The sequence below is a fragment of the Lolium rigidum genome, chromosome 7 (genome assembly GCF_022539505.1).
Source record: "Lolium rigidum isolate FL_2022 chromosome 7, APGP_CSIRO_Lrig_0.1, whole genome shotgun sequence".
Lineage (NCBI taxonomy): Eukaryota > Viridiplantae > Streptophyta > Magnoliopsida > Poales > Poaceae > Lolium > Lolium rigidum.
Genome location: NC_061514.1, coordinates 255,319,493 through 255,344,873, shown reverse-complemented (window position 1 = coordinate 255,344,873; position 25,381 = coordinate 255,319,493). Strand labels below are relative to the sequence as shown.

The following is a 25,381-nucleotide window of genomic DNA, read 5'->3' as shown; positions in this document are numbered from 1 at the left end:
TAGTTGATATTCTAATGAGTGCAGATACATTGAAAGTACACAGCTTTTTTTTCCCTGAAGAAACGTAAAATTTGATGCGTCTCATTTTGATGGTACATAAGAAATTACAAATGAGATATTTGAAGCACCGAAGAGAGAATGTAGAGACGCGGCATTTGATTTATCGATAAAGTAATTTGAGATTTCTATTTATTCTAATATTTCTATGCAATTGGGCTTGTGTCCAAATGATCTCATAACACATAATCTCATTAGATCCCTCGGAAAATAAACAAAACGAGGTTCTTTGTTCATTTAATTAGAAATTAGAATAGTGAAATGCAGTAGTATTATAGGAATCTATAACCACACAATTATTGTATCAACCATCATTCTTTGGAATCTGTACAGTCCGAAATGCGTAGAATAGAATTTGTTTGTCGTTGAACAAGCCATTCGGATTGTGTCAAAAAAAAAAAAAGCCACTCGTCCCTGATAGTCCAGTCCAGCCCGTAAATCTAGGATCCAACAACGCAAACTCTCGAGCCACTCTAAGATAAGGCCCGCCTGCAAGAATATCAAGCCATTCGGCAGCTGAAGTCGATGATGGACTGGAGGTCACAACTCGTGAAGCCAATCCCCAGCTCCCACTGAGCTCGCGCCCTTGGGCATTCTCTTCCTCAATCCCCTTCCTTGGCTCGCGCTCCCAATCCCGCCGGCCAACGCGCCGCCACCGTCCCTGTCTCCTCCTCTCGGCGTAGACCGCCTCGTCTCCGCAGGCTCTACATTTCTGTGCCTCCCCCTTGCTGACGGCCATGATGGGCTCCCCACGGCTGCTTCTTCCTGCCGCTCGCACCGCTCCCTACCCGAGGTCCGCCCCTTGCCCGCGGTTCACCACCGGGCGCTCACCCTTCTCCGTTTCATGCAGCCGCCGCCGCAGCCGCCTGTCTTCAGTTCAGGGTGAGCTTCCTCTGCAAGTATGCAGCCTTAGATAGTGCAAGATGTGAAGTTTGCCTACATGAACTTCTTGTTTGTACTGTGCGCGACACAGACGTGTTAATTTCAGAAAATCTGATGCTGCTAGATTGGCTAGACAAGAAATTTTGGGTGCTTTATGCTTTAGTTTTCTTATATCCTGTGGATGGAACGTTGACAGACTTGGGTCAACACAGTGCAATCTGCATCCACCGGGGCGGGGAGCCAGCCAAGCGTCGTCGATGAGTCTGAGGCCGTCGAATGGGCCATGCAGGGTAATCTATTTTCCCACTTCTTGAATTTTTTTGTTTCATTGGCTAGTTAGCATGTGGGCACTTTTTCTGCTGGGATTTAATCCATGTGGCTGGGAGTTGGTTGCAGACTTTTACGCTTTGCGCAAGGATGTTGAGTTGGCTGTAGAGCGTGTTGATGAAGTCAGGCAGGCTGCTGGACTGGAACAGCTTGTCGAGGAAATCGCTTCGCTCGAGAACAAGTCCGGAGATAGTACCTTGTGGGATGATCCTTCCAAGGCGCAGGAGTTACTTGTTGCTCTGACAGAGGTCAAGGAGAAAGTCAGGCTTCTCAATGATTTTAAGTTGCAGGTTTGACTCCATGACATCCATATGCACCCAACAGACCAGCACCTTAAATGCTCTAGCATGCAAAACTTACTTTCAATCATGCTATTGTTTTTTAAGTTGCAGGTTTGACTCCATGTCATTCATATGCACCCAACAGATCAGCACCTTAAATGACGTAGCATGCAAAACTTACTTTTAATCACGCGACTTTTTTCTGCAGAAGATTCGAAAACTGAATTTATAAGATTAACAAGATGGGTTATGCACCAATCAAGTTTTTGTTCATTATTAGTCTGGGTGTAAATGGAAACAAAATTGAAGAGCTATAGATAGCATTTTCAGGTTATGGAAAGGAAGGCTTGGTTTTTATTTTCGTTCCTCACAAATCAGTTGTGATTTCCACGAAACTTGAAATGTGGAAACAATAATAAGTCATTTACATGTGAGATTTATGGTTTTTTTAGATGAGTTCATAATAAATTTTTACTCGGCATTACATGATTTTAAGTTGCAGGTTTGACTGCATGTCATCCATATGCACCCAACAGACCAGCACCTTAAATGATCTAGCATGCAAAAGTTAGTTTCAATCATGCTATTGTTTTCTCCGGAAGATTCAAAAGCTGAGTTTATAAGATTAAAAAAGATGAGTCATGTACCAATCAAGTTATATGATTTCTTTTGTTCATCTGTAGTCTGCATGAAAAAAATACAAAACTGAGGAGTTAGAATAGCATTTTCAGGTTATGGAAAGAGAAAGCCTTTGGTTTTTTTTTACATCACACAGTTGCTATTTCCGAAAAACTTGAAATATGGGAACTATAATGAGTCATTTACATGTGAAATTATGTTTTTTAGATGAGTGCAAAATAAAATTTTGAATCAGCATCACATGGTTCTGAGCACCTTTCAGGGTTCTCGGAAAACTTATATCTGTATATATTGACATGTAGTACAACTTTGCACGTCATCCTGGTAAAAAAATTGCACATAATGTATAATACTCCCTCTGATCCATAATAAGTGTCGTGGTTTTAGTTTCAGAGGGAGTAGTAGTTATATAATGGTAATAACAGTAAGGCAAGAGATACAGCTTTGCTGAACATATCTATATAGATTATATAAACTGGCGGAACAAGTATCACGGTACGTGGAATGAACAATAGTTTTTGATTATGGTTGTTCCTACATCTAGGTTGAAGAAGCAGATACCATTGTGAAGCTTACAGAGGAATTAGATTCCATAGATACAGGTCTTCTTGAGGAGGCCTCAAAGATTATAAAGGCATTGAATAAAGCACTAGACAACTTTGAGATGACACGGCTTCTTTCTGGACCTTATGACAAGGAAGGTGCTGTAATTACTATATCTGCAGGTGCTGGGGGCACAGACGCCCAGGTATGTGTTCGCTCCACCCACTGGCTTTAATCTGACCTCTCTAGACCAATACTAGCTGTAACCTAGAATTTATATTTACTTCTTGTAGGCAGTAAGACAGTGCTTGTTATTTAAGCTTGGACTGTTTTTCTGTTGCTTTAGTATTTGGGTTTCAGGAACCTTATGCATCAGTCATTTGATCATGTTGCCTAAGAAGTAATTTGATCTTATACCACTGCTAATAAACTTTGGTACATGGTCAAAAAATAATTATTTTGCTACCATATATTCACTATCGCGATTACTTATACGATTTTTTCAGTTGTCTCACCTTAAAAGGCTGGTCTTGAGACTCTGAAGGAACAGTAACAATCTAGAGGACCTATGCGTCCCAGAAATTTTAGCTGTTCTGAATCGCACAAACTATTACTATGACATTATAACTGGCTTGCGAATTTTAAATGAAGATTTGATACTCATGCACTATGTACATCTTGTTATACTCTGATCTCACTTAAGAATGACAATAATGGATGCTTGGCATTTCCTCCAAAAAACCACATGATATAGATAAAAATATGTGAGTGCTTTCTTTTAAAATTTGGCTTGACCTTTGCAGGACTGGGCTGACATGTTACTCAGGATGTATGTTAGGTGGGGAGAGAAGCAGCGCTACAAGTCAAGAGTGGTAGAGAAATCGCCTGGCGAAGAGGCTGGGATAAAATCAGCAACCGTTGAATTAGAGGGAAGATATGCCTATGGGTATCTTTCAGGGGAGAAAGGGACACACAGGATTGTCCGCCAGTCTCCATTCAATGCTAAAGGCCTTCGACAGGTATTCCATTTTGCGGTTCTCCTTTTCCATTTGGTATCTTTATTTTGCAAGCCGAATATAAAAATATGTTTAATCCATTCTTCCTAAACAAATTACATGATTTTCTTGCAGACCAGCTTTGCTGGTGTTGAGGTCATGCCTCTTTTACAGGAGGAATCCTTGGATGTAGAAATTCCTGAAGAGGATCTGGAGATAAGTTTCACGAGAGCTGGAGGGAAAGGAGGCCAGAATGTAAACAAAGTGGAGACAGCTGTTCGCATGGTACATATTCCCACTGGCATCGCTGTTCGTTGCGCAGGTATTATATATGTGAACAGCTTGCATCACACCTATTAATTCTTGATATGTTGAACAACTGCACAATCTGTCATATATGGGTAGATTGGCATCTGAGTTTGACAAGATATGGTCATAATAAGCAAAACAAATGCAGTAAAAAAATTGTGCTGATTGAAATTTGATGTCAAAATCCAAGTAATGCTCTCCAGGAACTAGTAGAACGACCTAGTCCTTGTTTCCGGCATAATTGATCTTGCGGCTTTTCCTAACCATGAGTTCAGCTACTATGAATTTCACTGGAAATGTTTTTGAGTCAATACCTGTAGTTAACTGAGTGTTTACAGGATGAAGCTGACATTTCCCTTCCTGTTTTCAAACTTTGCAGAAGAGAGGAGTCAGCTAGCAAACAAAATAAAGGCCCTAAGAAGGCTGAAAGCAAAGCTTCTGGTGATTGCAGAGGAGCAGCGTGCGTCAGAGATCAAGCAGATCCGTGGTGACGCTGTAAAGGCAGAGTGGGGGCAACAGATACGAAACTATGTCTTCCACCCCTACAAGCTTGTCAAGGACGTCCGAACGGCGTGTGAGACGTCAGACATCGGTGGTGTCATGGACGGCGAGCTGGATCCCTTCATCAAAGCCTACCTTCAGTACAAGCTCTCTGCTGCTGCCGACGAACAAAGCGCTAAATGATTATGACATCGAAAATTCAAGGTGGTATTATGAAATTTTGATGTGAAGTTTACCTTGGCTAAGGCAAATTGAGCCACCCTAGTGTATGTAGCTCGCAGAAGCTAATGCAGTTTTTGTAGCCTTTATATCCAGTACGTATAGTTCTGGATATAAATAAAGACTAGTAATCGATTGAATTGAAGTTTTAACTAGTGAAACAGTTCGATCAGAGTTTCATCTGTTGGAACCAGAAGCTACGAAGAGGCGGCTTTTGTTTTGTAGATGGTTGAACTAGTGCTGATTTGATATGGTAACACATGGATTTTGAAAATCTCTCGCTGTATATTATATCTGTCAGGTATTTGTACAGTATGTATGTATGTGACCTGTGTTGATCATTATGTAAAGGAGACACGTGGTGAGGCATTGCCCCAGGAAAGCCTTGAGTCCTACCACCAGCGCTGCCACAAGTCCTTTCTGTCGCCGCTGCTGCGATCACACGTAGCCGCTGCTGCCATGGCCACCAACTCACGCCTCCAGTTGAGCTACGAATAAGAGATCGATCACATCACATGTAAGATATCTAGAGGCGATGAGGCTCAAGATATAGGAGGCCAAGACAACGAAGGAGCTCATGGCCGAGGAGAAGAAGATCATGATGATGGATACCTCGAGAATGAATGAAGCACAATTGGAGTTGCATCAAATGATGCTTTCGGACATCTTGGACAGGAGGACTCTAGCTCATCAAGGTGGTAGCGCATCGTCAAGTGTACTAGGTGAATCTCCTATGAGTAGTTGTGATGGAGGTGTTCACAATGAGCTCCGCAGTGACGGTATGGTTTGATGATCTCTTGCATTCATCAAGGAGGCTGCGTAACTTTTTGTACATCTGATGGTTGAATATTACCCAATTTACGTTTGGGTTGTTGTGATCACAACAATTTGATGAAAAACTGTAAACTATTGCATCATTTGGTTGTTCTAGTATATTTTGATCATTGTTGATTGAAATGCTCAAATCATGAATTTTACGGTTTGAAAACATCTCGCGTGGAACGGAGCCCGCAAACTGGACCCATCAAAGATGAACGGAGCCCGCAAACGCGAAATACAATTCGCGTGTTTACGGGCTCCATTAGAGTTGCTCTGACCTGGTGATTGTGCCAATGACCTGTGCGAGATCGTACGGAGAAAGGGGTACCTTACTGTCTTGATCGGGTGACGGGCATCTTTGATCCTGCCAGCCACTCTTGACATCTGGCCCATGAAGATCGTCTGGCCGATATGAAACTATTTAAATGCCTTTTAGTTACAGATACAAATTGAAAAAAGAAAAAGTAAGACACAAATTTTAAAATGGAGGGAATATGTTACAGGAGAAGATATATATCTTTGTTTTTTTAAAATCATTTTGACGATAGTATCTGATTCACATTCATAGCAAATCACAATGGCAAAAAGGGTTTCCGGTTTTTACTAAATAAAAAATAAAAGGAAAGCTGGTATTTTAGAAAATTCAACATGAACAAATCTTCACAAAAAGAATGATTTGTAAATCCTAAATATGTGTATTAAAATATTGGGTAACTGAAAAGTTAAAAGCATTTTCACAGGAAAATTGTCCCAGAAATGAAAATTCATGAACAAACAATTTCGAAATAATGATAGAAACTACTCCATCTTTTTTAAAATAATTGAGATTCTAGTTTTGCCATAAGCCAAACATCTCTAAGTTCGACCATGTTTATAGAAACATATGTTAATATCTCTAAGCTGTAGATGTTCTCATATTTCTCTATAAAGATTAGTCAAACTTAAAACAGTTGGACTTAAGACAAAATTAGAACTTCTAAATTAAACGAGTGAGTGTAGAAGAATGTGAATCATCTTTGGAGTGTTGCTAAACTAGCATTAATTTATACTACTTCAAATATTTACTTTCTCATAACTTCACAATAGTTTACATGAACAAGTTCTTGTTTTGAGTTTCTGTGCTAAAGTCCACGTGTGAGAAAACGTACTACATCAGCTTCATACCGTTTTGATTTGGATCGTTTTGAAAGATTTATGGTCAATAGGTCTCTTTTGATAAAGAAAATATACTTGGCCTTGAGTGCGTATGTGGTCTAAGGACACTCTGCTCCTAAGTCCCGTGTTAGTTGATATAGGGATCCAACCTTTGTCGAAAGGTTGGAAACCCTAAACTTGTTGGAAACCCTTTGCGACAATTCAGGCTTTGTGCATGGTTACGTTCCCATTCATATCGGTTTTAGGCTCCATCAAGTTCTAGACTTGATTGACAAATATGTATTTCATCTCGGATTTCATGGCCTTTAGCCATTTTTTGAAACTAGGACTCAGCCATTACTTCTTTGTAATTTGCAGTCTCATCATCCTCTAGGATGAAGATTTCCTTTCTCAACCATTGAGGAGGTTTACTTGATCATGCTCGCATGGTCCAGGTTCGATGGGGAGTGGAGCCGCCAAGAGCCCACTACTTGGGCTCTGATGGGCCCGGGGCATACACATACCGGCCTACCATCACCAGGGCTGCAACTTCTCAAAAAAGAAACCAGGGCTGCACGTTTTACTTCCACGTAATCCTGCTGCCACGATTCCCTAAACTAATTACGACGTGAACAGTATAACCAGAAAGTGAATGAAGAAAAGGAAAGTTAATTAACGGCGACCCCATGATTCAAAGCAGAAAGGAGGCAGGGTCATGGCCATCCCTGCACCCTTTGTTCTAGGGATGACGCAGAAGGCAGAACGAAAACCCTGGTCTGGTGGGGTCATTACTCATTAGTCAACCTAAACATCTCAAAGATTCCATTACAGTACTAGATCCAACTTTCCGTCCCTCAGGCTCCACGCTAGTCGCTAGGTACGTGGCGAAACCCGGAAAATAATCTGTCTCATTTGCCCATAACACACAGTCGCATATGGCAGTGGCAGCATGGTGCATGGCGCTAAGATCATTGTATTTGGCAAAAAACCAAAGGGGTTGATTGAACCAATGTATATAGAATGAAAAGATCATCCATCAGTGACTGACCATCCAAGCGAAACCCTCCTATTTTAGCTAGCTGAAGATGAAGTGTGAGTTTTGGTGGGGCCGAAACGCTTGGTTTGCCAAGTCTATATCACTTGGGGCCATGTAAAAAACATCAAACCTCTATGATTGCCACAAGAGATTACGAGCATGGCAAAGCAATGATTTTCTCTCGAGGACCACACGCCATATACCTCCAATCTGAAACTATTCCATGCTTTGTCCTGCCACCACATCTTACTGAATCATTTTTCCAGACCCCGCTTCAGAGCTTACTACATTTATAAACCAAATTAAGAAATTCAAAGCATAGTTCGACCGAAAATAATCTAAACCGATGACCTCATCTGTTTTTAAGAGGCAACAGTCCAAACAAAAAAAAATCAGAAATGTTGCTATTGTGATGCAAATGAAACAGTGGATCACCTTTTCCTCCCGTGTCCTTTCGCAAAACTTATTTGGCGCATGATATTCTTTACTTATAACATTTCACCGCCTGCAAATATTATTAATATGTTTGGTAATTAGTTGAATGGTGTACAAAAAATGGATAAAGCTCGCATTCGTATTGGCGTCTCAGCTATTTGTTGGTCTATGTGGACATGCAGGAATGATATGATTTAAAGTGAACTAATTTTTTGCAAGTTATTCTTCGGGCTATGCATCAGATAAAACTATGGGTGCATCTACTCCCGGAGAACCGGCGAGATATTATGGATACTTGGTGCAATCGGCTTCTCATGGTTACACATGACTGCTATTTTCAGGCTACTGGGTGACGTCATACTCGGAGAATTCAAGATGGATAGTTTCTTGTTGCTTTTCATCTTTCGCTGGTTGAATTACAACATTGACAGCACTGCTACATGATGGGCTATGCATACATGAACCTAAGCCCTTTGCTGCTACTTGTGACCTAAGCAAAATCAGGCAGGCTTCGGTTGAGTTGCGAGCTTTGACCGCCGCTAACTAGTTAACCCTAAAACTCTGACCAAGCACACGGATGAACGTGCAAAAGGCGTCTACGAGACTAAGATGCTACGGAAATAATCCCGTAGATTGCACTCCTCCTTGCTTAACCGATCGTCACCCAAGAACCAATCGCATGTATGCATTGCATCGTGCAGGCGCATGGAAGAACAAGTTGGCGACAGCTCCACGCATCCAAAACAAGCCTGGCTTCGTAGCATCAGCTTGATCTGTGCGACTTCTAATTAACTAGTGCTTTGACTTGGATTTGGCCCCAACCACAGATAAGGATCAGGGAAATTAAGTTAGTGCCACTGCTGCAATTAAGAGCGAGCGTTCACTTGATTAGGACACACTCATGTTGTCAGGTGTGGGGATAAGATCAGCACGCAATGTTTTCTAATAAACTATCTAGCCAAGATGGTCTGAAGCTTGCACGACTTGAGTGTCTGACAGACATATTGTACTACTGGATGATCCAATCTGGATTCGCCTAAACCTATAGCGCATCTGCAGAGCACAAGGATATTACGTGTAATGCGCTGTTTCTAGGTCAGTCTGAACTATGCATGTTCTCTCATTGATACCAAAGGAGTTCAGATATTGTAGTGAGTCCTAAAAACAAATGTACTCCTACTCGCCAGATTTTCTCGTGGATCAGCTCCTTAGAATGTGATTATGCTGCCTCCTTCAAAATTAGGTTGCATATTAGATTTAATCAATGTTAAACTTTGTAAATTTTGATCAATTTCTTTTTTCAAAAGGGGAAATGAAGCCCCATCCTCGGGATCAAAGCAATATATTTTTCAAAATGGGAGCATAGCCCAGCCTCTGCATCCAAAGGAAGTCACATTTCTAGCGACAACTCGCTATACCTACAAGAACGACGAAGGGGGTGACCATAAACAGAACCATTATCCTGACAATACACCAACGCGCATTATCTAAAACCGAATGCCTTTCCAAGCCGCCCATTGGCGGATGAGAAGCACACCCAGTCAAGCAGACCCTCAGCGCACGCCATTACACACGCCGTAGAAATCGCTAAAGCCGTCTTCCTCGAACCCATATATGGCATTTATTTAAAATTTATTTAACACGAAAACTGTCAAGAGCATATGTCAAAAAATCCGAACCCACCACTGAACTGTCCTAAAAACAGAAACAAAACGCATCCTGAAAGCTGAAAGTCGGTTGATGAAAAGTCGACTTGTCCTGTGGCGTGTGTAGAAACACAAAATTTAGTACTCCCTCCGATTCATATTAATTGACTTCAATATGGATTTATCTAGAACTAAAATGTGTCTAGATACATACATATTAGAGTCAATTAATATGAACCGGAGGGAGTACCAAAAATAAAGATTTTTACAAGATAAATTTTCTCTTTTTTACACAGAATAAAAAAAGTATCGGTTTTTCGCGAAACTTGATGAACGCACGTATATTATGGAGATATACATGTATATATTTTTGTCAAAAAAATGCACTTCAAAATATGTTTTTTTTTGTTACAGGGAGCATACGCACGAATTAAGGAGCTGAATTGAATTTCCGTATGGGCACCCCCCCCCCCCCCTCCCTAATTTGCCATTAGCGTGTGTACTTCCTCCATTCTAATTTATGTTGCCCATAATTTTGTGTAAAAATCAAATTTTGTAAAGTTTAACTGATCATATTACAAAATGTAATCCCTCCATTCGAAAATATGTTGCGTATGGAGTATAAACCAGTGGGTATGGAAGGTTCCCATTTTGAAATGCAAAGATTCCGAGACGCGGAGACCAAGATCTTAAACAAGGCATTCCCGACATGACCTAGCTTGCGAGTGACTGCTACTCCACTCCACCATGACCTGACGGTAGTAGCAGCCTAGCAGGAGCATCCTAGGGGGAGGGGCACGCAGGACATGTCTCGAGCTGAGTTGAAGGACCCGAGAAGAGACCAACATCGCTTGGGAACGGAGCTGAATTTAATGGTTGCTTGACAAGAAAAACATTGGTGCCTTGCCATGCTTCGCCTTGGGTTCTGGAGCAGTTGCAGAAAGGCCCAAGCATGGGCGCTCCAGGACTGGACTGGCAACGCAAACAGCAGCAGCATAGGTCGGCGGTCCGAAGCAGAGCTAGCTAGTGGCTTTGAGATTCTCACGATTGCAGTGACGTAAACGGCGGCCCATCCGCGCGCGTGGAGGCCTCGGTAGTCACGTTGCTGTCAGTCACTGGGATTCTTGTTGCTCTCCGTAGGCTACTGTCTTAATTTTCCGGGTTAGTTATGCTAGTAATGAAGCAACGTGATATAGATCTACTCCATCCGCGTACTAGCTGCGTGGGCGATGTCTTATTTTGAACTTTGTCTCGTCGATGTCGGCGTCGCTATAGTGTGAGTGAAGAAGAAGTCAATTGGACAAAGAGACCATAACGTCTGTGCATGAGCATCCAGGTTTTGGAATTACTCATCCAGAGCAAGTTCAAGGTCACTCCTATAACGTATAAAATATTATCATAGGGAACTCTTATCGTATCATTTATAGTTAGCTCAGAGCCAACATGTAAATAATTAGTTATATAATTTTACTACAATCACCATACATAAAAGGATGCTGAAGGTTTGAATTTAGACAAAACACCAACATCCTTTTATGGACGGATAAGTAGTACTCGCTTCGATCTATATTAATTGACTTAATTTTATCTAAATATATGTGTATATCTAGATAAAATTGGGTCAATTAATTTGAATCGAAGTGAGTACCAATATGCATAACCAACCTTACAATCTCACAAAATACATAGAAGCACGTGCCGCAGGTGGTTATTGCATTGCATGAGAGTCCATTCAACTCTCTTTTTCATGTCTCTTCTCTACTCCATTATCGAATAAGTGTACATCTAGATTTAAAATTGGTCCCAAAAAAGTGTACATCTACACTACCAATGCAGTTAATTAATGCAAGCTCCTCGTAATCACTTCCCAACTCCATCTTCCAATCCTCATTTCTCTCCTCCACCTCAACCACCAATCATCATTCCTCTCTTTCAGTTAATAGAGTGAGGACTCATAAAAAATGAGAGAGAACCAAGTTGTCTCCTAGTATTTCCTAGAAGTACATGTATTTGTGGACGGAGGAATTACATAGGAAGTGCCACGCAAGGGTATTTCAAGCGGCCCGACATAAAACAGACGTAAAAAAAGACCACGCACGTCCATTTGTGTTGGACCACACACACGGAAATGGTCGACATCCCACGGTTGTTTGCGTGTGTTTGGGGTAGCCCAGCGGCCTGACACATTTTTAATTTGCAAAAAAGAAACATTTCTTTTAGTTGCAAGATAGATACATTTACATGGATTTTGATACATAATTTCAAACACCGCAAAATAAGAAAAACCTAAGTAGTGGATTGTGATGGCCCTCATCGTCGTCGTTGCAAAGAAAAGAACACCGGGTCACCTAAAGTAGAGTTCTGGGCGTCCGTGTATTTTTCGCTCCGATGGAAGAACATTCAGAAATCTACACTAGTGGATTTAACTGGCACTTGACATCTTAGCTGAAAAAAAAACACCCTAGAACCTACAACTGGACGTCGATGTCTTTGTCGGATTCATCGATGTAGTAGTGTCTGCGGCAAGACGAGTCGTCAAACACATTTACACGCATGTCTTCATCGACTTTGTAACAGAAGAGGAGTAGGCAACCGACCTCCAAGCTATAGGCGCGGGCAAACTTCTCGAAGTCAACATCGAGGGAAACCTTGCTTTGCCCGTCGAACAAGACCTCGACGGGCCACCGGCACTGGCCGCAACTGGCTTCCCGCAGGTTCACGACAGCCGGCTCCCGGCCGCCAAGAAACTCCGCGAACTTGTCTGGGTCTCTTTCTGCTGAGAGGTTTGTCGGTGATGTGGATGACGAACTCGAAGTACATGGGGTACAAGCACTCCTAGTCTGCAGGGGAGGCGAGCGCAAAGGCGATGGCGAGCATGCATGCGCGGTAGATCCAGCACGTCCGCCCTGCCCCTACCCAAGCCATGGTGTCCACGTCCGCGACCTTGGCCCCTAGGATCCGCCATGGAGTGCGTGGGGGAGAAGGTGGGATGAGAGAAGGTGGATGGTGGCACTAGGGTTGGGGACTGGGGGAGGCAGCTAGGGTTGTTTGAGAGAATGAATGCGACAACGCTCCATTTTATACGCGGGAGGCAGCCGAGGGGGCGGTGGCGCGCATTAAGGCGGGCACCCATTGCTAGGCCTGGGGAACCTGCAACATTGCGCGATCATTAACTCAGTTGGCAGGATGCGAAAGCAGCGCTGCGAGCCAGCACTGCCGCGTCGCGCAGAAGACAAAGCAGGCGTGGTCGCTGCTAGCCCCGCCTGAGGCAGAGAGGAGAGATCACGCGCTGCGTCACGCAGACACATTCACGGTGCAAATTTGGGCCGCCTTTGCATCCCCACATTCGCGTAGCCCGGTCAATTTGCGTCGGGCAGTGCATATCTATTTTTCGACCACACAAACGTAAACGATCGGTTTACGCCTGTTTGCATTGGACCGCTGAAAATACCTTATAAACCCACTATTGTATTAGTTTAAGAGCAAATTTCGCCGATTCTGTAAACTGGTACTAGAAAAGTTGTATCCACTACGTCTCTTATCCCCCCTTCTTTCCATCATCAACCTCTGCTGTCGCATCCCCCCTCCCCGCTTCACCTACCTCGACGGCTCCACACCGGCCAACCTATGTGGAACACTAATTAAGAACCGTATCTGCATTGCGGGCGCCCTAATACGTTCTTTCCGATGGTTTCCTGTGTATTGGATTACAAAGCTTACAGTCTTCGTTTGAAATTCCACCCATGTGATGCGTCCCGTAGTGATCCTCCGGCATGGCGGCATGTGCCAGTGTGCATGATGGGCGGGTGCAGTAGTCGACTAATATCGACGCTTCCGGTGGGTTACGTACCCGGATCGTCCATTCACGATCATGAACATTGATGTCCGTGATCAGAAATGATCCACCATCGATCCCGTACGTATATCCATGCGATCGCCGTACGAGCTCGATCGTGCACGCACGCAGACGCAGGCCCTGCCAATCGTACTACTCCTACGTCGGCCAAAGCCAGCGAGCGGCCACGTCGAAACAGGACCCCGTCCAGCCTCCAGCGAGAATTATGGGGAGACCAGCAAATTAATGCGACACGGAGGAGCTACAGCTCTGGAACTCAGCCGACTTGCTCACTCCTTGGCTTTCTTCGTCGGAATCGGACGATCGACATACGGAATTTGGACATATGTATACGTGCACGATTGAATCTTGCGCAGGAACGCCGACAAGTCCACGCCGCACGCGTACAAATAATCAATCAGGTTATCAGAGGAGACCGTTCGTCTCATGTCACAGTACGGATCAGGTTCTACATACTGTATACCCCATTTTCCCCTCTCATAATTCCGGTCCTGAAACGATCGTGGATATTAGGTTACGAGCCAATTTTCGAGTGAGTTTACTTATCCAAATCTACACAGCACCACCACTAGCCGATTTAACAACTTGCATTGGACATTTAGACTTATGTACATATATAGAACAATAACATGCATTGGAGTACAAGAAGATATGAGATGAGATGAGAAGGTTGTCACCACAACATCATCATGGACTGTGTAATTGTTGCCAATGATGTTGTAGAAGTCATCGAATTCATAGAGCTCAATGAAGAAGCAGTAAGCCAACAAGGACAAAGTAGACCAGTGGTGAAGCACTCAAGCAAAGGTGAGCAATCGCACTCAAACGCTCCGTCAAAAGCTTATTGCCCGTATCCGAGAGCATAATCCCAACGAACGGGATATTGGAAGCCTGCTCTCCCGAATGACCATGCAGGCAGTCGCCGGGATATCAAAGACAAGAGGACAACATAACAAATGGAATCTCGCAAGAGATAGAGGAGTGCGCATAAACTCATTCTTTATTTCACTCACTAAGTAGGAGAGATAAAATCTCACCTTATAAACAACTCTACCTCCCAACTAGCAATGTCCAACTAGCAATGTAATCAAACTAAACTTAATCATCAAATTTTTTTTTCCGAAGTAACACCATAGATGAGTGTTGAGATTTTCAGCAATAGCATTTCAGCGCCTAGTCGTTTGGGTAAGGAAAACGCTGTCAATCGTCCGGGGGATCGCACGTCTCGTCCCCCGGCTCCTCCTATCGACACGCGTCAGCGTGGTCCCCGCCCACCGCCCAAGCCAGAGCCTCTCTTCCCCACTCTTTCTTCCTCCCACAGTTGTCGCTGGGCTACATCCAGTTAGCATTCTTCTTCCTCCCGTAAATTCCCCATCGTCGCTTGCTCCTCGTGGCTCTCCCGCGCCACCGCAACCCCTGGACCGACACCAAGCACCGCCCCAACCTCCTCCCTCCCGGAGCTCGCCACCCGGGGAGCGCTCGCCTTGTCGTTGGGTGCTCTTCGGCTTGGACCTTGGGCTCCCCTAGATGCGGTGGCCGCGGGGGACCAGCGACGAGGACCAGGTCACCGCTGCCCTTCCACCTCCGCGTCGGCATCCTCCATCTCCGGGCTTGCTACAATAGGCGCCCAACCTCGCTACATGGGGCAACGGATGTTGCTACAAAGCGCAGCCGGTGTTGCTACTTCGAGCTAGCAGCGGTGCTACTATGGCGCGATGGAGTTGCTCCCAGCGGCTGTCGGTCCTGCTACAATGGCGCGGCGGAGGTGCTCCCAGCGGCCGCCGGTCCTGCTATAATGGCGCGGCGGAGGTGCTCACAGCGGCCGCCGGTGCTGCTACAATGGCCCGGAGGAGTTGCTCACAGCGGCCGCCGGTGCTGCTACAATGGCCCAGCGGCAGCGTCTGCTACAATAGGCAACGGGCGCTGCTACAAAGGTCGGGCACGACTGCTACTAAGGTCGGGCACGGCTGCTACAAAGCGCGGCGACTTATGCTACAAGCGGCAGGGGCGATGTGCTACAAGCGGTGGCGGCTGTTGCTATCAACGGCGGCGGCTGTTGCTATCAACGGCGGCGGCCCTTTCTACAAACGGCGGTGGATGTTGCTACAAATCGGGCGCCGCCTTGCTGCAAGGAGTCCGGCGAGGTCGTCGACGGAGCTACCACCAACGACCGCCGCCCGTTGCTACAAATCGGGCGCCACCTTGCTCGCAAGGAGTCCGGCGAGGTCGTCGACGGTGCTACCACCAACGACCGCCGCCCGTTGCTACAAACCGGGTGCCGCCTTGGTGCAAGGAGTTCGACGAGGCCGGCGGCGAAGCTACATGTACGGGACGGTGGTCTTGCCGGCGTGGGCGGCGGTGCTACGGAAGCGGGCAGCATTTTGCGGCGTGGGCGGCGGTCCGGCGCGAGGAGGCAAGCGACGGACGGGATTCATTTTGCTTTTTGCTGAGTCGTGTTGGGTTTTCCTCTTCCGTGAAGAAGACGCGGTGCACGTCGCTGACCAGTCAACGGCCCAATCCTAACCGTTGGTCTGAAACGATTGGACGGGTGTGGACCCGGGGGATCAGGGATTTAATCCCCCGGGGGACGCTCAGCACTGCCCTTTGGGTAACCACGGAGCTTTAATCATGTCCGATCGGCGCATCCCACGTTGTAGTAGCGAACATGATTAATTGCGTCCCGTGCGTGTACGTGCCATGCGATTTATGGATCGGTCGATTGTTACCGTACGTAGGTTACGTTTTTGTCGCGTACAATTTGTACGAGTGATGGGGCAGTTACAGTAAGCGTACGGTATAAGAAAGAGAAGAAAATACTACTACCACGATCGTCGAACCAGCTAAAACTCGCCCCGAAGCACGACTAATACGTGGTGCACGGAGGAAATGAAATCATGGCGGCACCTGGTACTGGCAGACCACATCGGCTATGCCACATTGCCTGATCTGGTCTGGCTGCTACCTGTAGCCCATGGCCCATGGTGGAAGAGGTCCATGCATGCAGGGATGGGTCGTAAACTCGTAAAGCTCGGCAGCCTTTTTGACCGTGGTGATTGTGCCGATGACCTGTGCGAGATTGTACAGAACAAAGGGTCCTTGTCATGACCTGGTGACGAGAATCTATGATCCTGCACGTCCACCCCATGACGATCCCCTCGTCAGTACTAGCGCAGTACTAAAAGTATTTCACCATAAAAATGGTACAGTGAGATATTTTTGTTTATAAGTTAAATTTATAGCCAATCAGCATGGCCAAATGGCCGTCCATCAATTATTAAATCTTTTTGGTAAAAACGAGAAACATCCACCCCATGAGTAGGTAATTTGAGAACCAACTGGGGAAATATTTATAAAGAAACTAAATTGTATATTAGATATTTCAGAAACACTCATAAAGTATTTAAAAAGAATCAAATATCATTAATTTTTCAAAAGTGTTAATGGAAATGGACCAACATTAAAAATATAGTACACCCTTCAATTCAAATCACTTGTTTTTTTTGAAGATTAATTTAAATTCAAATCATTGTTGTAGATTCAGTGAAACTATAAAAATTTGAATTATTCAAATATGTTTAGTTTTGAGTAGTTCATGCTCTTTCTTAGCAAAACGAAAGCTTCATATAGCCTCACCCTTGTCACATACTTCATTACATCCCCAAAACATGGCCAAAATATCACCAAATCAACAAAGTGTGTACTACTGCGAGATCTAATAAGGTGCTTGGCAGGCCACACGTACAGGACTCCGGCCTCAAGGCGCCAAGCTCCATAAGGTCCTTGTGTGAAGAACCCCCCGCAAACAGCAATAGTATATAAACAAGAGCAAACTTGCTTAAACGAATGAACTTTTTTTTCCTTGTCAAGCACGATCATTTTGGCATGACTATGTGGTCCAAAACCCTATCGGTTGTAAGGGTGTTTTACCATTAACCTTTACATTGGTTAATGATGATACCGAGCTAAAGTGTAGATTAAATGTTACCTATGAGTGTCTATGCACGTTTTAGTCTGCAAGTGTTGTGAGAATGTGGTGACAGACCCCCATTTCCTATACAAGAGAAGCGCTGGCATTTTGGCTTTATTTTCTCTTGATTTATATTTGAGTCAATAAGAAACACCACACTATTAACAGGGATGGTCTTGATGAGCTCTTTAGGGATATTGCCAAAGCCATACACACGCATCTTACCACCATATATATCCATCACACTTTTTGGGTGAGTTTAGTTATTACAGAAAATGCAGTTTGAGGGGTTCTCTATGAAACCGGCGACAGCGCTCACTGGATTGTTCCGTTATAAGTCAAATGACATTAGAGAACGATTTCGGCCGGCGCCAAAATGGTTCTAGCGCACCAGATTGGAACCGGAGAGGGAGCCGGCGTGCCGATTCAAAACCGGCCTAGTCTTGTGCACCGATAGCCAAAACCGATGTAGGTTCTGGTCTGCCGGTTTGCTAGCCAGACCATCCGGCGGGAGGATCGACACCGCCAAACTTACCGTCGGTTTGTTAATTTTGTAGGAACTTTTCCCGAACGACTAGTTTTCTCTTTGGACTATAAATACCCCTTCTTCGAGCTTGAGAGGGTTAGGTGAACCATTCATTTTATATCCTTGTGCTCTCTCTATCTCACACACACGCACCATTTCTTGCGGATCTTCCATTCTACCAAACCAAAGCCAAATCCCATTGGTAGAAACAAAGAGGATTTCCTGATCTACGATCCCACAAAGCCAACCATAATTTTTCCTTGAGTTCATCGAGCAAGCTTGTTACTCTTGGGTTTGTGGGAAACTCTAGGCGGCTAGGGTCACATGGAAGCATCCAGGTGGTGGATTTTCTCCATGAGTAAGTTTATGAGGGTTTGGAGACTACGTTGAAGTCTACTAGAGTGAGTGAGCTATTCCTTAATGGAATAGGCTCCGGAAAAGAAGGTGCGTTTTCGTGGCGTTGGGAAATCTTTCGTATGATCTCACACCTCTCCAACCCGTGACGTACCTCCTCCCAAGGAAAGAAACATGGGAATACATCATTGTCTCCGCGTGCTTCGGTTATCCCTAACCGATACCTTTACTTGTGTTGTTTACTTTCCAACGTGCTTTAGCCATGACGGGAAAACATGATGAAACAGATAAGTCCTATGGCAAGAAATCCTAGCTAGTTGAGAGTTGACAAATAGACGTTGAATTGTCTCTTCTTCAAAAAAAAATTTGAAGTCCTGGTGCAATTTTTAGTTAAACTAACTTTTCTCCAATGAAGTGAATGTTAATATATTAATATCTACAATGAAAAATTGCATCCGACCTTTGCAAACACATAATGTCAAGAGCTAATTGAGATACCAAAATGTGCATACAATAAAAAGGAAATAAAACATAACATGTCCGCCCAAATATTGGCGACTTGCAACAACATGTCAACATGAAACAACCACCACATAGGCTACACTTGGACCGCGGAAAGATCCTCCAACACCATCGAGGTCAAATCATATGTTATCCTGGAGAAATTTTGAGACATGTCCAAATAATGTCGTTAACAAGATATATGTCATTGCTAGGTAAACCAATGAAGATAAATCCTAAGGTTTTATACTGTAAATTAAGAATCCTATCTTAAGAGCTTCCCCCATACCGAGAACATTGTTGTAGTGCACTGATTACCAGGTTGTCGTAGCCACGCATAGGATTTTTACGTGCACATCTGCATGCAAAAAAAGCCGCATACGCACAACGAGTTATGAACCATCATATTATCCCGCTCAATTGTGTACACACCCGAGGAGAACCGCTTACCCGTAAGGCCTAGACAGGAACGTCGCCGCACAACCAAAAAAAACCATGCACATGCAAAGTTAGATGTCAGGATGTCGTCGTCATTTCTCGCATGCGCTACCCCTTTATTGTCTTTAAATCTACATGAGCTATTGAGATGTGCTTTCATCTTTGGATCATTGACGATTTCTTCAAATGCAACCACATTTGACATGTCCATCTTTGCCAGCACATTGGTAATTCTGGTGGTGGACTTGTCGTAGTCCTGATGATGCCGACGTAAAGTGGGGTGTCGTGTAAGTGAAAGCCATCGTGTACATTGCCTAGGACCACAACCATTGATGGCGGTGCCACACTTAAAGGACACATATGTCGTCTAGAGGGGGTGAATTTGCCTCTTTCTACGATATTGGGTTTAACATATGCGCAATAAAATAAGCATTTATTTTTTCATGCACAAAACCTATATAAGCTAAGCTCAACTATGTGCACGAAAAAATTATGCTAACAAAGATGAACAACTAAGTGATAGCAAAATATCTAACTTCAAGCATGAAGGCTATCACAAAGTAAAATTTATAAGTAAAGAAGATCGAGTAAACATATAACAGATAGAGATGGAGACGACGATATATCCCGAAGTTCACTCCGTGCGGATGAAACTCTCCATTCGAGCAGTGTGGTGGCACAAGGATCCCCAAACACCACATTGTCTCGCAGTATTCTCCTCGAGGCTTCCAACAAAAAAGGAAATCCTCTTTCCACTATGGGACCCTTTAGGGCGGTCACTAAACCCACACCAATTTAGGGAAATACCCACAAATCAATTGGAGGATCTCAAATAATCACCACAAAAGGCCACAAGCTTGGGGAAATCTCAACAGCTTAATTGGAGGCCCCCCTGTGTGTGGCCCCACCGGGGCCCCTCACGAGCTGCCCTTCCGCCTACTTAAGGACTCCGTCGCGAAAACCCTACACGGATAAGCCACGATACGAGAAAAGTTCCCGGAGCGCCGCCATCGCGAAGCCAAGATTCGGGGGACGAAGTCTCGTTCGGCACGCCGCCGGGACGGGGGAGTGCCCCCGGAAGGCATCTCCATCGACACCACCGCCATCTCCATCGACCGCTGCTTGTCTCCTATGATGAGGAGGGAGTAGTTCTCCCTCGAGGCTAAGGGCTGTACCGGTAGCTATGTGGTTAATCTCTCTCCCATGTACTTCAATACAATGATCTCATGAGCTGCCTTACATGATTGAGATCCATATGATGAGCTTTGTAATCTAGATGTCGTTATGCTATTCAAGTGGATTTTACTTATGTGATCTCCGGAGACTCCTTGTCCCACGTGTGTAAAGGTGACGGTGTGTGCACCGTGTGGGTCTCTTAGGCTATATTTCACGAGAATACTTATTCATCGAGTTATGATTTGAGTTGGATGTCTCTATGAAATTGTGGTGTGTTAGTACCTCCTATGAATGCTCACGGTGACGGCGTGGGGTGTTTATTAGTACTTGGGAATACATCTTTAAGGTTTGCCTACATGATGAATTAGTGTTCGTTATCTTGCCAAAGAGTAATTCGAGAATCGCATAGTGAAGTGCTTATTTATATTCCTTTATGATTGCAATGTTGAGAGTGTCCACTAGTGAAAGTATGATCCCTAGGCCTTGTTTACACACAGCAGCAATTGCCTCCCACGTCTACTGCATAGCTATTTTACTAGCATCGCTTACTTGCCATGCTATGTTTCTACTGCATCTGTTACTTACCACTCATATTACCATCTCATACCACTTGTATTTCACTATCTCTTCGCCGAACTAGTGCACCTATACATCGACAAGTGTATTGGGTGTGTTGGGGACACAAGAGACTTCTTGTATCGTGATTGCGGGGGTTGCTTGAGAGGGATATCTTTGACCTCTACCTCCACTGAGTTCGATAAACCTTGGGTGATTCACTTAAGGGAAAACTTGCTTGCTTGTTCTACAAACCTACTGCTCTTGGAGGCCCAACACTTGTCTACGAGGAATAGAAGCGTGCGTAGACATCAAGCTATTTTACGAGCGCGATTGCTTAGGGAGGTAAGGTAAAGGTATTCACATCCTCCAGACAACTAAGCTATTTCCTAGCATTGTTGCCGGTGTGTGAGTGCTCGAAGCTATTTCCTTTAGATCCTGCAATTGCATCTTTTTGTTTCTTGTTTACACTAGTTAGGCATAATGGAAAACAACAAAAGTTAGAGCTCTTTATAACTATCTATCTTGAGTTAGGACATGAGGTTGTTTGATGAGAAAATTAAAAAACCTATGGAACCTTATTTGCATGCTAATGGTAATGTTATTAGTATGAATGCTTTGAACACCATTGTTGCTAATGCTATGGAAGAATTCTAAGCTTGGGGAAGCTGGTTTTGATGAGCATGATATTTTTAGTCCCCCAAGCATTGAGGAGAAAATTTTCTTTGATGATACTTTGCCTCCTATTTATGATGATTATAATGATAGTGGTCTTCTGGTGCCGCCTACTATGGAGGATAAATTTAATTATGATTACAATATGCCTCCTATATTTGATGATAGCTACTTTGTTGAATTCGCTCCCACTACAATTGATAAGAATGACTATGCTTACGTTGGGAGTAGTAATAATTTTATGCATGAGACTCATGATAAGAATGTTTCATTTGATAGTTATATTGTTGAGTTTGTTCATGATGCTACTGAAAATCATTATGAGAGAGGAAAATATGGTTGTAGAAGTTTTCATGTTACTAAAACACCTCTCTATATGCTGAAAATCTTGAAGTTGCGCTTGTCTAGTTTTCCTATGCTTGTTGCATTATGCCTACATGACTTGTTTATTTACAAGATTCCTTTTCATAGGAAGTGGGTTAGGCTTAAATTTGTTTTTAATTTGCTTCTTGATGCTCTCTTTTGCTTCAACTCTTATTTCTTGGGAGTGCATCATTAAAGCTGCTGAGCCCATCTTAATGGCTATAAAGAAAGCACTTCTTGGGAGATAACCCATGTTTTTATTTTACTACAGCAATTTTGTTTTATATTTGAGTCTTGGAAGTTGTTACTACTGTAGCAACCTCTCCTTATCTTTATTTTATTGCATTTTTGTGCCAAGTAAAGTCTTTGATAATAAGGTTCATACTAGATTTGGATTACTGCGCAGAAACAGATTTCTTGCTGTCACGAATTTGGGTTGGATTTTCTGTAGATAACTCAGAAAAATCTGCCAATTTACGTGCGTGATCCTCAGATATGTACGCAACTTTCATTCAATTTGAGCATTTTCATCTGAGCAAGTTAAGTGCCTCTAAAAAATTCGTCTTTACGGACTGTTCTGTTTTGACAGATTCTGCCTTTTATTTCGCATTGCCTCTTTTGCTATGTTTGAATGGATTTCTTTGTTCCATTAACTTTCGGTAGCTTTGTGCAATGTCCGGAAGTGTTAAGAATGATTGTGTCACCTCTGAATATATGAATTTTTGATTATGCACTAACCCTCTAATGAGTTTGTTTTGAGTTTGGTGTGGAGGAAGTTTTCAAGGGTCAAGAGAGGAGGATGATACAATATGATCAAGAAGAGTGAAAAGTCTAAGCTTGGGGATGCCCCGTGGTTCATCCCTGCATATTTCAAGAAGACTCAAGCATCTAAGCTTGGGGATGCCCAAGGCATCCCCTTCTTCATCGACAACTTATCAGGTCACCTCTAGTGAAACTATATTTTTATTCCGTCACATCTTATGTGCTTTACTTGGAGCGTCTGTGTGCTTTTATTTTCGTTTTGTTATTTTCATTCTCTGAATAAATTCATGCTTGTGTGGGAGAGAGACACGCTCCGCTTGTTCATATGAACACATGTGTTCTTAGCTTTATTCTTAATGTTCATGGCGAAGGGTGAAAACTGCTTCGTTCATTGTTATATGGTTGGAAACAGAAAATGCTGCATGTGGTAAATGGTATAATGTCTTGAATAATTTGATACTTGGCAATTGTTGTGCTCATATAGATCATGTTTAAGCTCTTGCATCATGTACTTTGCACCTATTAATGAAGAACTACATAGAGCTTGTTAAAATTTGGTTTGCATGATTGGTCTCTAGAGTCTAGATATTTTACGGTTAAGGTGTTTGAACAACAAGGAGACAATGTAAAGTCTTATAATGCTTGCAATATGTTCATATGTAAGCTTTTGCTGTACCGTTTTATACTTGAGTTTGCTTCAAACAACCTTGCTAGCCTAGCCTTGTATTGAGAGGAATTCTTCTCGTGCATCCAAATCCTTGAGCCAAAAACTATGCCATTTGTGTCCACCATACCTACCTACTACATGGTATTTCTCTGCCATTCCAAAGTAAATTACTTGAGTGCTACCTTTAAAATTCTATCCTTTGTCTTTGCAATATATAGCTCATGGGAAAAATAGCCTTAAAAACTATTGTGGTGAAGAATATGTAGCTATGTATCTTATTTCTTAATAAGTTGCTTGTTGAGCGGTAACCATGTTTACGGGGACGCCATCAACTATCACCTTTGTTGAATATCATGTGAGTTGCTATGCATGTTCGTCTTGTACGAAGTAAGGGCGATTTTCATGATCAAATGGTTTGAGTATGCATATTGTTAGAGAAGAACATTGGGCCGCTAACTAAAGCCATGAATCATGGTGGAAGTTTCGGTTTGGACAATTAATCCTCAATCTCTTATGAGAATATTATACATTGTTGAATGCTTATGCATTAAAGAGGAGTCCATTATCTGTTGTCTATGTTGTCCCGGTATGGATGTCTAAGTTGAGAATAATCAAAAGCGAGAAATCAAATGCGAACTTTCTCCTTAGACCTTTGTACGAGGCGGCATAGAGGTACCCCTTTGTGACACTTGGTTGAAACATATGTTATGCAATGATAATCCATGTTAATCCAAGCTAATTAGGACAAGGTGCGAGCACTATTGGTAATACTATGCATGAGGCTTGCAACTTATAGGATATCTTATACATAACACATATGATTTATTACTACCGTTGACAAAATTGTTTCTATGTTTTCAAAATGAAAAGCTCTAGCACAAAAATAGTAATCCATGCTTCCCTCTGCGAAGGGCCTATCTTCTACTTTATTGTTGAGTCAGTTTACCTACTTCTTTCTATCTTAGAAGCAAATACTTGTATGAACTATGTGCATTGATTCTTACATGTTTACCTATTGCACTTGTTATATTACTTTGTGTTGACAATTATCCATGAGATATACATGTTGAAGTTGAAAGCAATTGCTGAAACTTATATCTTCCTTTGTGTTGCTTCAAAGCTTTCTACTAAGAATTTATTGCTTTATGAGTTAACTCTTATGCAAGTCTTATTGATGCTTGTCTTGAAAGTACTATTCATGAAAAGTCTTTGTTATATGGTTCAATTGTTTACTCATTGTCTTTACCATTGCTTCGAATCGCTGCATTCATCTCATATGCTTTACAATAGTATTGATCAAGATTATGATAGCATGTCACTTCAGAAATTATCCTTGTTATCGTTTACCTACTCGAGGGCGAGTAGGAACTAAGCTTAGGGATGCTTGATACGTCTCAAACGTATCTATAATTTCTTATGTTCCATGCTACTTTTATGATGATACTCACATGTTTTATACACACTTATATGTCATTATTATGCATTTTCGAAACTAACCTATTGACGAGATGCCGAAGTGCCGGTTCACTGTTTTACTGCTGTTTTTGGTTTCAGAAATCCTAGTAAGGAAATATTCTCGGAATTGGACGAAATCAACGCCCAGAATCTTATTTTTCCACGAAGCTTCCGGAACACGGAGAGAGACCGGAGAGGGAGCCGGGGGGCCCACACGCCGGGGCGGCGCGGCCAAGGGGTGGAGCGCGCCCCCTGTTGTGTGG

The 25,381-nt window shown here is 43.3% G+C and overlaps 1 protein-coding gene across 1 annotated transcript; it reads left to right on the top strand.

The window, feature by feature from the left end:
• Positions 1-798: 798 nt before the first annotated feature.
• LOC124672662 (peptide chain release factor PrfB1, chloroplastic-like) lies at positions 799-4,785 on the top strand (the record flags this gene model as incomplete). Its single annotated transcript, XM_047208855.1, has 7 exons — positions 799-939; positions 1,136-1,229; positions 1,336-1,556; positions 2,731-2,934; positions 3,533-3,748; positions 3,860-4,046; positions 4,413-4,785. Coding segments are annotated over 7 exons (1,368 nt in total), but the record flags the coding sequence as incomplete, so codon positions are not given.
• Between the last annotated feature and the right edge of the window lie 20,596 nt (positions 4,786-25,381).